The sequence below is a fragment of the Diabrotica virgifera genome, chromosome 5, assembly GCF_917563875.1.
Source record: "Diabrotica virgifera virgifera chromosome 5, PGI_DIABVI_V3a".
NCBI lineage: Eukaryota > Metazoa > Arthropoda > Insecta > Coleoptera > Chrysomelidae > Diabrotica > Diabrotica virgifera.
The window spans coordinates 143,237,167-143,253,330 of record NC_065447.1 but is presented as its reverse complement, the minus strand read 5'-3'; the positions used below and the strand labels follow the sequence as shown (position 1 = coordinate 143,253,330).

General features: G+C 34.7%; 1 protein-coding gene across 2 annotated transcripts in view; it reads right to left on the bottom strand.

Annotated features, from left to right (window-relative positions):
* The window catches only part of LOC114339972 (NFX1-type zinc finger-containing protein 1-like), a 380,271-nt gene that overhangs the window by 115,704 nt on the left and 248,403 nt on the right, over positions 1–16,164 (bottom strand). For both annotated transcript variants that reach the window (XM_050650389.1, XM_050650390.1), the window contains one exon: positions 11,175–11,422. In XM_050650389.1, the coding sequence (XP_050506346.1) occupies positions 11,175–11,422 (248 nt within the window). The remainder of the gene's footprint in view (positions 1–11,174; positions 11,423–16,164) is intronic.

The following is a 16,164-nucleotide window of genomic DNA, read 5'->3' as shown; positions in this document are numbered from 1 at the left end:
TGTAGTATAACACAACAACTGTAAATATTTAAAAGGTTTTTACCCAAAACATTTTGGTGGCCCAGGCATGATATTTTTTGTAAGTATGACCTTTTGCATTTTTTAACCTTAGTCAACTTTTTTTGAATCTTTTTCTTAACTAATTAGGTTATATTTATTTTAGGGCTTTTATTAAATAAACAACTAAAAATTTGGCAGAGCTCCTGGGCCAGATAAAGTTCACATCGAGCTGATTCAACTTATAGATGAAGACCATTTGAGCGCTATCCTATAACTCACCCCTTTAACAGCGTACATATACAAATCTGGTGAGATACCTACAGAATGGCTACTATCGACCTTTGTTCCGCTACTAAAAACCAAGAACCCCAAACACTTAATGACTATAGATTAATCAACTTAACATCACAATTATTGAAAACATTTTTAAAGGTTATAAATGCAAGAATATTCAGAAAGTGTGAAGCGGATATGAGTAATAGACAGTTTGGATTTCTAAATGGCTTAGGACAGGTAGAAACTCTGAATAGTTTCACAAATCTTGTCCAAAAATGTCGAGCACAACAAAAATATCTTTTCGTCGCATTTATAGACTATGAGAAAGCTTTCGACAAAGTGTGACAAAGAGAATAACATTCTCATGGAATAAAGCGAATAGGACTCGACAAAAATGATATGAACGTAGTGAGAAATCTCTATTGGAACCAACATGCTGTGGTAATATTAGATGGGACAGGCGCGGATCCAAGGGGGGGTCAATGGGGTCAATTGCCCCCCCCCCCTTGAGACTTCGCCCGGTGTCGCGATTTTTTTAAGAAACAGATAATTACGATTCAAAATAAATAGTGAGTTTTGTGTCCTGTTGACAACTAAATAACGGAATGAAACATAAAACAGAATTCCTTCTCCAAAGTACGTGTTCTCGGTCTTAAATCGCCTTGAGGCTTTCGAAATGTGGTTCTATAGAAGAATTTTAAAAGTATCTTGGGTGAAGAAGATTCGAAACTCCACAATACTAGCACGTCTCAGCAAGACTACTGAGATTATAGAAGGCATCAAGAAGAGAAAATTGGAGTATTTTGGACATGTAATGAGAAGTTTCAAACATAGGCTGCTACAAAATACAGGGTGTCCAGAAACTCTACCGACAAACGAAGACAGAAGATTCTTCAGATAATTTTAACACAATTTTTTTTTTACAATCTATAATAATGATTACAATAAGTAAATTGTTTAACAATTAAAAGAGACTTGCAGGAGACTGTCCAGTGACAATAACCTATAAAATCATAATTTTAGTACTTAACAAAATTATTTGTGACTAATAAATAAAACCCTATAAATAAAACTCTATAATAAATAAAATATTTTTGAAAATTTAAAATTTAAAATCTTGTTCGTAGATCGCTTGGAGTGTGGCGCTTTAGCCTTCTGTTTCCTGGGGTCTCATTAGGTTCTTCGCTAGCCTGTTGGGGTGGTTTTGTAGTCGGATGTCGTATTTTTGGGCGTAACTGGCAATTTCTTCTTTGACAGTCTTCATTTGGAGATCACGATTGATGTGTTCATTGGGCATGTACCACGGTGCATTTGTGATAATGCGCAAGGTTTTCGATTGGAATCTCTCCAGGATGTCGATATTGGATCTCGACGCAGATCCCCACTGGATACCATAGCTCCATATTGGCTTAATCACTGCCTTGTATACTAAAATTTTATTGTACAAACTCAGTTGTGACCTTTTTCCTATCAGCCAGTACATTTTATTGAGTTTCAGACCCAACTGTTTTCTTTTCGTGAATATGTGTTTCTTCCACGTTAATCTGCGGTCCAAGTGCATACCTATTGTGCGTCCCACCTTGACTTTACAGTACAGGTTCTTATGACCAACAGTGATGCCAAATTTTTTCAGAAACAGGTTTTAAGCAAACATACTTTTTTTATAGGATAACTATTGATAACTTAGGAATTAATATTATTGACATTCTGTGGCTGTCAGGGGTTCTAAAACATTTTTCTTTTCGAAAAATACCTTTGTGAACAAAATAAAAATAATTTTGTATAAAACATTTATATAATAATTTATTCAAGCGCATAAATTTGTTAAACCTTAGTAAATACGTAGGTACCTACAGAAATAATTAAAATACATTTAAACTATATATTTTAGCTTCTTTCTATAATCCCGTCTTCCTCACTTTCACTGCCACTGTCGTAGGATATAAACTCATTAAAATGACATTAATTTCATCTTGGAAATCAGTCATTAAGAATAACAATAAACTGTAATTGGGATCCAAATTTTCCAAATAAGCAATGAGTTACTCAATACAATGTTATCAGTAATAATTTTAGGCTTATTTAATATTCTTTGTTATAATTTAATTTAGGTGAACTGACCATCAACAATAATTATACTTTATTTATTGTCAACTGTAGGACCTGGTAGGACAATATAAAACTTTACTTAAACTTGACTGACAATCTATTTTATATTTTTCTTGACATTACTTCAGAACTGTCTATACTGTCAATACATAAATTAACAACCGTAGAACAACATCCACTTTTAATGTTGAATATTCTAACATTCTTAACCAAAAACAGTTATTGCGCATATCGATTATAAAATTGCTAATTACTTTTCGAAACACTCACAAACAAACAATGAAAAATATTGTTTTACTTGACTGTAAGTAGTGGGTTAGTTTTAATTTAACATTTTTAGGGACCTACATTTTTAGGACCTTGGTAATGTCCGATTAAAAATTCTTTTGAAGAAAATCGGCATCGCCGCGCTAAAAACTCCCATAACGATTGTATTGCCGTATGTTCGTGTACTGTAAAGTCAAGGTGGGACAGACTATAGGTATTTTACGTCATCCTTTTGTTGTAGTATTTGATTATTTATTGAGACGGTTGGGCACGTATCTTTTCGATTAGTGAACGTTATATGTACTGACTTGCTTTCGTTTACTTTAATTCGCCATGTAGTCCTGTCGCCAGGGGGGGGTACAACGGCCTCCTGTATTCAGATGGACTTACCCAAGTTTTTTTTATGTATTTTGACCTGTAGAACACGAATTTTTTGGGTAACAGTTGATCCGGATGTCGATAAGATTGTTACAAACCAAGAAGTTGAGGAATTACATAACAGCGATTTCTCGCAAAACAAAACATTTTTTTGTATTTTTTGGGCCATTCTAACCAAAAACTGTTCCTACAAATTTTTTCGTAGGATGCATAGTTTTCGAGATAAACGCGGTTGAACTTTCAAAAAATCGAAAAATTGCAATTATTGAACCCGAATAACTTTTGATTAAAAAATAAAATAGCAATTCTGCTTACCGCATTTGAAAGTTCAAGTCAAATTATATCGGTTTTAATTATTTGTATTGCTAAAAACTTATTATTTTATTGTTAAAAAAAGCTATAAATACCTAGTGCTTGAGTGATGTTTTTAATGATTTCTCATTTAAAATCAAACGAGTAGGTAGAAGAGATAAAAGTGCAAGCGAGGCTATTTCTACGTAGCATGCGTTAAAACGCATGTATTAGGCACGGGAAACACTATGTGTTATAGCTTTTTTTAACAATCAAAAAATAAATTTTTAGCAATGCAAATATTCAAAACATATATAATTTGACTCAAACTTTTAAAGGCGGTAAGCAGAATTGCTATTTTATTTCTTGTTCAAAAGTTATTCAGGTTCAAAAATTGCAATTTTTCGATTTTTTGAAAGTTCAACCGCGTTTACCTCGAAAACTATGCATCCTACGAAAAAACTTGTAGGAACGTTTTTTGGTTAGAATGACCCGAAAAATACAAAAAAATGTTTTGTTTTGCGAGAAATCGCTGTTATGTAATTCCTCAACTTCTTTGTTTATAACAATCTTATCGACATCCGGATCAACTGTTACCCAAAAAATTCGTGTTCTACGGGCCAAAATACATAAAAAAAACTTGGGTAAGTCCATCTGAATTAAGAAGGCCGTTGTACCCCCCTGGCGACAGGACTAATGTTATACTGTCGAGATTTGTCTGGAGCAGTTGCGAGGCGATGTACGGGTTTCAGTGAGCTGCAATGATTGCTGTGTCATCTGCATATGTGGCTGTGATGATGTTTTGGCTTGTAGGAAGATCTGCTGTGTAGAGTAGGTAGAGAACTGGTCCAAGGACACTACCCTGAGGTACTCCAGCGTTGATTGGATATGTTATTGCACTGATTTTAACTTTTACAAGGAAATGGCGGTCGGAGAGATAGGACTTGAGGATTAGATAGTAGTTGAGAGGAAGGACTTTTCTTATTTTGTATAGCAAGCCAGTGTGCCAGACTTTATCAAAAGCCTGCGAGACATCCAAAAAGGCTGCAGAGCAGTATTGCTTCTCTTCTAAGGCTTTGTTTATGGAATTGCAGACTCGATGAATTTGCTCGGTGGTAGCATGTTGTTGTCTAAATCCAAACTGGTGGTTGGGTATTAGCTGCTTTTCCACGAAGATTGGCTGTAATCTGTCTAGTAAGAGTTTTTCAAAAACCTTTGACATCACTGAAAGTAGACTGATAGGTCTAGAGGACTTAACTTCTTCTACAGGCTTGCCTGGTTTGGGTATTAAGATGATTTGTGCCACTTTCCACAAAAGGGGATAGTAACCAGTTCTTAAGATTGCGTTAAAAATCTGTGTCAAATATTGCACGCCTTTCTTGGGAAGTTCTTTTAAAATTCTTGCAGTGATTAAGTCGAACCCTGGGGACTTTTTCGGATTCATATCTGTTTGGATTTTGTTGAAAACTTGTTTGGCTGTGAATTTCTCCAACGGTGCTTCTAGTTGGTATGGATATTCTAAATACAATTGAATATTATCTTCTGCATCAGAGTTGTTGTTTTGGGCATGTGGTTGGAACACTTCCTCCAGGTATTTGGCAAAGACTGTAGCTTTTTCGTTGTTACTTTTAGCCCATCGTCCGTTACTGGCCCGGATAGGCGGATTAGAGAGTTGTGGTCTGTTAATCTTTCGTGTTGCCTTCCATAGCGAGTATTCGGAGGTTTCCGTAGCAGATAGATTTTGTAGATATCGTTTTATGTCGTTGTTTTTATTGTTGTTTAAGAAAGTTTTTAGTCGCGCTGTAGCTTGGTTTAATCTATTTTTATCCTGGGGTGCACGGGTTCTTTGCCATACTTTCCTTAGTCTTTTTTTTTCTGCGATTTTTTCTTTTATTTCGTTGGGTAAATCTTTGTGTATGATTGTTCTTGGTTGTTCAGGTGTTGACTGCCAGCCAGCTTCCTGAATTATCCTATTTAATTGATTTACTGCTTCGTCAATTTCGCCATCCGATTTTAGTGGGATGTTTAGGTCCAGTCTCTCATCAAGGATAGCCCGGAATTTAATCCAATTGGTATATTTACTACTTAGATATGGTGGAGGTTGTGTTTCGAGGATATTCGTAGATATCATGACCAAGACAGGAGAGTGGTCGGATGAAAGATCGAAACAAGATTGTGCTGTCTGGGATTCAAGTGGTATTCCTTTAGTCACACAGAAATCAACCAAATCTGGAATTTTGTTTGTGTCTGTGGGCCAGTATGTGGGTTCGCCAGTAGATATGTATTTAAGGTTGTTGGTTTCCATTGCCATGTATAATTGCCTACCTTTCGGAGTTATTAGCCTGGATCCCCAGTGAGTGTGTTTTGCGTTATAATCGCCGCCTGCTAGAAACCTGTTTCCAAGTGTGTTGAAGAATTCTTGGTATTGATTTTTGGCTATAGTATGTCGTGGTGGACTATATATTGCAGTTACTGTTAAAGGACCGTTCCAGTCTTCTATGCTAATACTTGTTGCTTGTATATAGTCTCTTTTAAACTTATTTAACTCGTGGTGTTTTATAGATGACTTAATTATGATTGCAGTTCCTCCATGTGCAGTGCCATCTGGATGTTTGGTGTTATATATTGCATAGTTGGGAATTCTCAGATAGCTTCTATTTGTAAAGTGTGTTTCAGATATTAACATTATGTCGATGTTGTGTATTAGTATAAAAGCTTTAACTTCTTGAGCATGATTTGTTAGCCCATTGGCATTCCAAATAGCTATTTTTAAGAATTTGATCATTTTGTTAATTTAGTGACGACGGTGGTGAGAAGGTTTAACAGTGTACCCATTTGTTCCATCAGGACTTTTAACATATTCTTTAGTTCAGCCATGTCATTTGAGGCGGGAGTATTGGTAGTAATTACTTCTGTTTGGTTTGTATTACTATTCGTAATTTGTTGCGAGTTATTAACGATTTGGGCGTAGGTAACTCCTGCTTGGACATGTTGTGCATGATTAATTGGCATGCTAGGCCTGGGTCTAATCGTTGGGAATTTTTTCGTTTGTAGCTCCTTGTATACCCTGCAACCTTTGTAGTTTGCTGGGTGGTCTCCCTCGCAGAGTACACACTTGACGTTGGCACTTCTTTCTTTATTAGTGCATTGCTCTGTTGCATGATCCCCTGTGCACTTTACACATCGTGGTCTAAGGTGGCAGTATGATTTGGTATGTCCGTATCGTTGACATCTAGAACATTGTGGTATCTCTCTTTTCTGGTACGGTGGTTCAATTTTAATCTTATGGTTTAATAGGAACTCAATGTCATATATATTTCTATTATTATCAGAAGGTTCCAAGTCGACGAAAAATAGTGATAGCTGATCTTTAGTTTTAGGGTGTTTGATGTTCCAAATGTTTCTAACAGTGTGGCCTTTCTCTTCTATTTCCTTTTTTATAAGATTTTTGTCCATCGAGTAATGCATGTTCTTAAGAACAACCCTGAAACTGCGCTCGTTTTTTATTTGATAAGTATGAAACTCTGTCTTTTTTCCGATAGGGCTTTTGTTATTGTACTATAGTAGTCAGCAGATTTTGGCTGAAGTTTAACTTGATCGGAGCTAAGAACTTTTCATTCGTAATTATTTTCAGTAATTTGGTTTAGTAATTCGATAAGTGGGGGTATGTGTTTAACCCCCTTAATAAATATTGGAGGCGGTTTGGTTATTTTCTCTTTTTCACTTCTCTTAGTCTTTGTTTGAATTTCGAACGAGACAGTCGATATTACCAGTTTGCTTATCTATAGTTAAATATAAATACAAACATAAAAATCCAGTTTTTGTGGTGAAACAAATTAAACGATTGTTAATGGGACCCAAAAAGCGAAAATGGATTCCGCTTCGACGGCGATAAATCGGAATATTCTGCAATCTAACGAACCTATGCAATGCGACGCAATGGGTACTAGTCAGCAGCCAGTGGCGTACGCTCCAAAATACCAAATGTGCACTGATCAACAATTACAAGGTAATATGCAAATTTCTCAACCATTAAACACATCTTACTCTCAACCCTTAAAGCAACCCCAATATACTAACCCACCTTCCACCTCATTAAATCAAACCGAATGGAAAACAGTCGAAAACTCCAACAAAAGACATCGAACTAGTCCAGACAAAAGAATTGTAAAGCAAACAAAAATAAACGATTACTGGCTGAACTCGCCGACTACCACTTCTAACAGATTCGAGGCACTAAATAGCGAGTCAAAAGATGATGAAATAAATGACAATGAAAGCACAAGTGAAAAAGAGAAAATAACACAATTTAACCCAATTTACTTAGTCCGAAAATGCTTCCTGAGGGAGCTAGAGCTCTTTGAAGATGGTGTCTTGTAATGAGTTTTTGTTAAATACCTCCAGAACGCTTCTATTTAGAAAAACAAAAATTGGTACGCGTATTTATCTTCCAAAGATAAATCTATTCCATCAATTGCGAATTTCTAGTACCGGTCATAGGCGTCCGTCTTAGGTAGGGCAACAGTTATTTTATCGCATAACTTTTTTGTCTTTAATTTTTAAGCATTTTTGACTAAATTATTAAATTATGAGGTATTTTAGTACTAAAAGGTACTCTTGCTTTAAGTCGATAGAATACACCGTTTTCTAGAAAAATCGATTTGAAAATTTTTCGTTTTTTGAATTTCAAAAAAAAATTGAAAAAAAAACTGTTTAGAAAGACGAAAATTGGTACATTTATTTAAATTCTAGAGACCAATCGATTTCATGAATTGCGAATTTCTAGTACCGGTCATAGGCGTCCGTTTTGGGTAAGTCAACAGTTATTTTATAGCATAACTTTCTTGTCTTTAATTTTTAAGCATTTTTGACACTAGATTATTAGATTATGAGTTATTCGAGTACTAAAATTTACTCTTGCTTTAAGTTAGTAAAATACATAGTTTTTTTTTGAAAATTTTTAAAAAAATTTTTTCAAATTCCGAAAACGAAAACCTTTCAAATCAATTTTTCTAGAAAACGGTGTGTCCTACCGACTTAAAGTAAGACTACCTTTTAGTACTAGAATACCTCAGAATTTAATAATCCAGTGTCAAAAATGCTTAAAAGTTAAAGATAAAAAAGTTATGCGATAAAATAACTGTTGCCCTACCTAAGACGGACGCCTATGACCGGTACTAGAAATTCGCAATGGATGGAATCGATTCATTTCTGGAAAGTAAATACGCATACCAATTTTCGTTTTTCTAAATAGAAGCGTTCTGGAGGTATTTAAGAAAAACTAATTACATGACGCCATCTTCAAAAAGCTCTAGCTCCCTTAGGAAGCATTTTCGTACTAGGTGAATTGGGCTAAATTCTCTTAAAATTATATGAGAAATCTCCTGACTTCGTTTGTCGGTGGAGTTTCTGGACACCCTGTATTATGCAAGTGAAAATAGAAGGCAAACGCAGTCCAGGACGAAAAAGCACTTCGTGGTTGATTTAGGGTGGCAGTGAATAAAATTAATATAGCTATGATAGTAACCAACGTTCTGAAAGCACATGGTACATGAAGAAAAATAAAGTAATAGCCCATACCGAAAGAGAATACTGCATACGCGAGTGACGAGAAAATTTTTATTTCATTTCCTCCTCCTTGAAAGGTTGCTGTATCCGCCGTTGAGATGGGAATAGCACGGATGCGCAACAGATAAATAGAGAAGTGAAATAAGACTGTATACGTTTACCATTATTATTAAATATAGAATATACTATGAAGAGTTATTTACATAAGCACTTGAAACCTGTAGAAGGGATCAAGATAAATGGTGAAAATAACATTCGTTATGCCGATAATACAGTCATTATCTCTGAAAGTAAGGAAGACCTGCATACGCTACTAAACATAGTTTGCGATACTGTAGGGTAAAGTTCAAAGTACAAATACAAAGATCCAGATAAAAAATTAAGATACTGAACAATTGGACAAGATTCTGAAGATCTAAATCCGAAATTAGAAATACGATCAAGAATAAAGTAATCAAGAGCAGCATTTTTGAAATGAGAAAATTTATGAGTAATCAAAGACTCAATCTGCAGATCCCTCCACTCTATTCTTCTTTATGGTGGCGAAGCTTGGACTGTTAATGTTAACTTAATGAGAAAGCTGGAAGCTATTTAGGAGAATTTTGAAAATACCACGGACCGATCATCTTATGAACGAAACGTATTGCACAGAATGGGAAGATACAGAGAATTTTTGACCACCATTAACTCCTTCAGTGCCCACGCCGGCAGTTTGTCGACATAAGGGTTTCATCAAGGGTGTCGACGAAGTACGAATGTCGGCGGTAGTACTGTGTTATTAAATGAACCATTTAAGTACGTGTACCAGTCATGTGGCGTTTGTTCAAGATGAGCACTAAAACTGTTAAAAGAACAAAGACAGCATATTTGGGGTACATACTTAGAAATGATAAGTACGAGTTGTTGCAGTTGATTATGAAGGATAAAATCAAAGGAAAAGGGGTCCTGGTAGACGACAAATATCCTGTCTGAAATATTAGCGACTGACACTTTTAAGAAAACCAGAGCATAGAGACGAATTTGCAATGGTTATAGTCAACCCTCATTAGTGGGGTCGGCACTAGAAGAAAAAGGAAATAACTGCAACATTTGATAAAAGAAAATCTCAAATAAGTTAGAAATTCTTCGTTCCTGGTTATAATATCGCCGGTCCAGAATAAAAATGACGTAACTGCAAAAAGCCAAATTTCTCAGGAGGGCAAAAAAACATTTTTAAATATTTAAAATAGGGATTAAATGAGGAGTGATCGTCCAGGAGCATCGGTATAGCGTTTATTCTTACAATTATGGCTTTTATTTTTATCCCTGTTGGTTTGAATTTCATTATCTTAATTTAATGCCCCCATTTTCAATCCTTTTTACAGTTGCATCATTCTTCATCTAAAAATTTTAAAAATTTTTAAAATTCTGAAAATAAAGAGTAGGTAACCATCCGGAGCATCGGTATGGCGTTTATTCTTACCATGATGGCTTTTAGTTTCATCCCTATTGGTTCGAATTTCATTATTTTAATTTAAACCCCCTATTTCAATCCTATCTACAGTTGCGTCATTCTTGATCTGAAAATTTTTCTGTATAAAAAACTATTTTTAAATACTTAGTATGCCATTTATTCTTACAGCGATGGCTTTTATTTTTATCCCTATTGGAGCGAATTTCATTATCTTAATTTAGTCCCCAAATTTTCAACCCTATTTACAGTTGCGTCATTACTCATCTGAAACAATGTCTAAAATGGTGTGTATTTCTCTAACGACGCAACTATCCTGTAGTGGCTCAGCACATAGTTACAGTTCTGTCGCTTTTGTATCATCTGTATAGAGTATTTTAGAAGTTAATTACGCAATAAACAGGAATTGACAAAATTTGCAGTTACGTCATTCTTATTCCGGACCGGCGATATTAAGTTGGAGAATATTAGATGTGTCATAAAAAACTGTGTTATCAAACGGTTTCAAACTGTGTATAATATAGTATCTTATTTTAAACAAGAATATTTGTATAGTATTTTTACTACAAAAACGTTATTACGTAGGTCAAAATTTTTGACGTAAGAGAACTGTCAAAACATTAGAATGTGACTTTTCATTATTGCCGTGTTTATAATAAACATAGCAATAATGAAAAGTCACATTCTAATGTTTTGACAGTTCTCTTACGTCAAAAATTTTGACCTACGTAATAACGTTTTTGTAGTAAAAATACTATATTTGTATTCGAAGAGTAAAACTTTTAATTATTTAAAAAAAAGAAGTCATTTTCATTTAAAAATAGAAAAATAATACCTTGTACATGGTTGTCTGCACTGATATTTCTCATGATCTCTATCTAAAACGTGACATAAATTTGTACAAAAGTGGCCACATTTTAATTGAGCCTCACATTTCAATGTACAACCGCCTTCTGGAAATTTCAAAAAATCTTCCTCAGATTTCACTTGCGCAATCTGATCCCGATGAACTTGACACCGTAGCGTTAAATAAGGACCAATTGCCTCTTGTTTCTTAAGAGTTTCTTCCACCTGAGGCCAAATCTGAAATGCATTTAAAATACTTTTGTTACAGTCCGTACAATATAGATACCGTTGCACGTCATTATCTACTTCAGAGATCTAAGTTGACATTGTTGCCAATTACAAAAAATTCTTGAAATCATTTTAAATCAAGTATATCACATAATTATTGTGAAGTGGATTATACAACAAAACAAATTAATATTCAATGTAAATAAATAAAAACATTAGAAATAGAAAACAAGAATTAAGTTATAAACTTACGTTAAAGTAAATAATAAAAAAACAATAAATATAATAAAACAAATAACTATAGTGAAGAATAAAAACAAAATTTGTTTTTGTTTAGATTTAATCTAAAGTGTCAATACCGCAACTGTCAAATAAATGTTACCAATTTATGCCAAAATGTCACCTTTTTTCGATCGCAGTTAGAGTGTAATCCGAACAAGTGTGCTTTATAAAAACGCTTTATATTAAACTTAAGCCGGATTTATGTTACAACGGGGACGTGAACGGGACGGGGCACATTAAAGGATCGTCCGATATGAAAAGCATTCTCTGATTTTTCATACGACGGAACGGGGCGAGACCGGGAAGTGCCGAGGACGTGCGATTTCTATTGTTCTGTGCTTCATGCCGTCCACGTCCCGGTGTAACATAAATCAGCCTTTCTTCTTCTTATGGTGCCTATCCGTTACGGATGTTGGACACTAACATGGCTATTCTGACTTTGTTGACTGCTGCCCTGAAAAGTCCGGTAGTGGTTAAGTTAAACCATTTTCGCAGGTTATGCAGCCAGGATATTCTTCTTCGTCCTGGACCTCTTTTCCCATGCACTTTACCTTGAAGTATTCGTTGTTCATTGCGCATTATATGGCCCAGGTATTCCAGTTTGCGACGTTTTATGGTTACGACTAGTTCGCGCTCTTTACCCATTCTACGTATAACTTCTTCGTTGGTAACTCTGTCTATCCAGGAAATCCTCAACATGCGTCTATAGCACCACATCTCAAATGCTTCGAGTCTCTTCAGTGATGCTTCAGTTAAGGTCCATGACTCCACGCCATATAAAAGAACGGAGAATACGTAGCATTTTAGTAAACGAACTTTTATTTCCAATTTTCTATCGTGGCTGTTAAAGATTTTTTCATTTTGACGAAAGCTGATCTTGCCTTCTCGATCCTTATCTTAATTTCTGTCGATTGGTCCCACTGTTCATTTAAGTTTGCACCCAAATAACAAAAGTTGGTGATTTGTGTTATAGGTTGTTGGTTAACTAGTAATTGACCAGGCGGTATCCTATATTTAGATAGATAGATAGATAGACATTTATTGTTTTTAAAAACTACAGTTTCATAACAATGAGTTTAGTAAGTACAGAATATAACTAACAACTAGTCTAGAACATAAATAACTATTAACAAATTTAAACAAAAGTTAAGCGCTATCACTAACTGAAATGGAGAACTTGGTTTTTTTAATAAACACCAATGAAGGAGAAACTGAAGTACAGAATATAACTAACAACTAGTCTAGAACATAAGTAACTATTAACAAATTTAAACAAAAGTTAATCGCTATTACTAACTGAAATGGAGACTTGTTTTCTTAAATAAACACCAATGAAGGAGAAACTGAAGCTTATTCATTTAAAACAAAAGATCTAAGTTTTATGATATTCCAAATATATATTGAAATTGCTTTCAGAGATATTATAGTTACGTTATTAAGACAACCAATAAGGTCGGTGCAATTATTAAGGGGGGCCATATTAACCGGTTTCATTGAACTGTAAATGGGACATTCAAACAGTAAATGTTCAAGAGTTTCCAACTTGTTTGTGTTACAAATAGTACAGATTTCAGATGGTCGTATATGATATGTTATACCATTATAGGTAAATTTTAACACATGGCGATTAGATGTTCGAAGTTGCGCCATGGCACGAATGTATTTTATGGGAATTTGAAATTCCAGATATTTCTGTACTGAGGTATCTACGGATAAATGTTTGTAAATAGTTGAGAATGTTGACATGGAGACTGCTTGAATGTCTTCTTGATGAAGCATATCCATATACTTTTTTAACATGCTTTTCTTGTTTTTTAATAGCCAATCAGAGATGTTTTCATCCCAAGAAAATTCATAATCTAATATTTGAAAATATTGCTTAAACTGTGAAACCCAGTTGTATCTGTTCGTATTTATTGAATTATTTGCTGAAGAAATTTGAAGCTGACGCAGAAAACAAATAAGAGGAAGTCTTAAATCATGCATTTGCGATAGCTTGATAAGCCAATTTAAAGTTAGCTTGAAAATAGTAAAAGAAATTTTTACTCTTCCTGTCTCCAACCTAACAGCATAATCAGGTGTATTGATACTGAGATGTAAAAGTTTTTTAAAGAAAGTTATTTGTATTCTTTCTAACTGGTCAGCATATCTCATTCCCCAAACGGGCACACAGTTCATAACAAGGCTTTGAACTAGCGAATCGAAAAGTTGCACACGAGATGTCCAAGAATTCATTTTGGTTTTAGCCATTAAACCTATCACGTTACCAATTGCGTGTTTTGCTCTTTCCACTGTTGTATCGGCCATTGCTTTAAAAAGTGATGTTGTGGTTAGGGTGACTCCAAGATATACAAATTTGTTAACAACTTCTATTTTTTCATTCTTATATAGGAACTTAACGCCTTTATTGCCAATTTGACCGCTTCGGGCAAATGGAAGAATTTTGGTTTTGCCAACATTTACAGTTAGCTGGTTTTTGTCACTGTATTTTTCTAGATAACTTAAATTTTTACCGAGTTCAACTTCCGAGTCACAAAGAATGACCAAATCATCAGCATACAATAGCATTATTATTTGATTTTGGCTATCAATGGAGATACCTTGTGATCCTTGACTAATAAAAAACTGTTCTATATCCGCAATAAATAAACTAAATAATAGTGGACTCAAAGGTTCACCCTGTAAGACTCCTGTTGAAATATCAAATGGTCTTGTGTAGCCGTTTGGAGTTTTGATGTACATCCTAGCATTATCATAAATGTTTTTCAAAATGGCTATTATTTTAGAACTCACCCCAAGGCCAAATAGCTTTTGCCACAGCAAATGATGGATAATGGAGTCAAAAGCCCGCTTATAATCTACAAAGGCAGCGTACACTTTGCGTTTTTTCAGTCGTAGTTGCAGTTGTACAGCAGAAGTGAGGGTGAATACATTATCAATGCAACCCCTTGATCCCCTGAAACCCGACTGACATTCGGGAAGAACATTATTTACTTCAACCCAATCTCTGAGTCTGTTTAACAAAATATTAGTAAATATTTTTTCAACACAATTAAGTAAGGCAATACCTCTATAGTTTGCTGGATCATCTCTGTTGCCCTTTTTAAATATCATAGTAAAAATGACTTCACTCCAGTTATGCGGCGTAATGGTTGTTTCCAGTATTCTATTAAACATGCCCGTTAAATACAGTATCCAATTATTTGGAAGATTTTTAAAGAATTCATAAGAAATATGGTCAGTTCCAGGTGCTTTACGATTGGGACAGTTATTTAGGACTCTATATATTTCGTCACTGGTTATAATAGCGTCAAAAATGGGATGTCTTGCATCAAAAAAACGGGCATTATGATATAGTTTTGGGGGATATATATTCGAATAAAATTGCTCCCATACGTCTACATCGATAAAAGAAGTATTGTGATTTTTCCGAAATTTCCTAATCACTGACCAGAATGTTTTGGAGTCCCTGCTGTTTGCAAGTTGAGAATACAGGTCATGAAAATATATATGTTTTTTCTTTTTAATTATTTGTCTATAGGCTTTTTTTGATGTCAAAAAATTTGTTTTATAGGGGTCGCGGAAGTTATTTGATTTAGCTGTTTTGAGGCTTTGTTTCATGTTGTTTTTAGCTGAGGTACATTCATGATCAAACCATGGAGGACTTTGCCTGATACATGACGGGAAAGATTTTTCTTTACAAAGTTGTAAGTGCGAAGCAGTTTCTTTAATTGCTGACATTAGATTATTGTATAGTTCCTGTGCATCAATATTTATAGAAAGAGACGTTTTATTCGAATGTTGCATAGAAATTTTATAGAAAAAGGCAAGGTCAGTATTCCATTGATATATAGTTTTTTTTTGTATAGGAAGTGCTTTTTTGAAACGACTTTCTCGAAAAAAGTCGGAAACGCAAGTTACCAGTATACCAAAGTGGTCAGAAGGGCTGTTATGGTTCATTACACATAAATCTTGGATAATAGGTATTGCACTGTTCTGGATAAATGCTAAGTCAATTACACTATTTCCAGCTTTGCTAATGTGAGTAAATTGTGCCGGTGTATCAGACTCAGTCCTCCCATTAAGTAGACAGAAAGAGTTGGTGTTCATGAAGTCAATAATATGGCGCCCCTTAGTATTTAAAACCATGTCATTGCTTAGACGATACTCCGATAGATTTGTGCCCTCCAGCATCTCTGGCGGAACTTCTCCAATATCTGATATTCTACTGTTAAAGTCACCGCCAATTAGAAGCGGAACATCGAAATGGTTTTCTAGAATTTCCGACAGAGATACTTGAAAAAGTTCTAGAATATACACAATATCTAAGGACGGTTTAAAATATACTGTGCAAATAATAATAGACTCTTCCAAAGGAGAAACCAGTCTGCAAAATAGCCACCACGGTGTTTTTTCTAAAATTACACAGTTGTATACATTTTTATAAAATATGTAGATACCACCGCTTG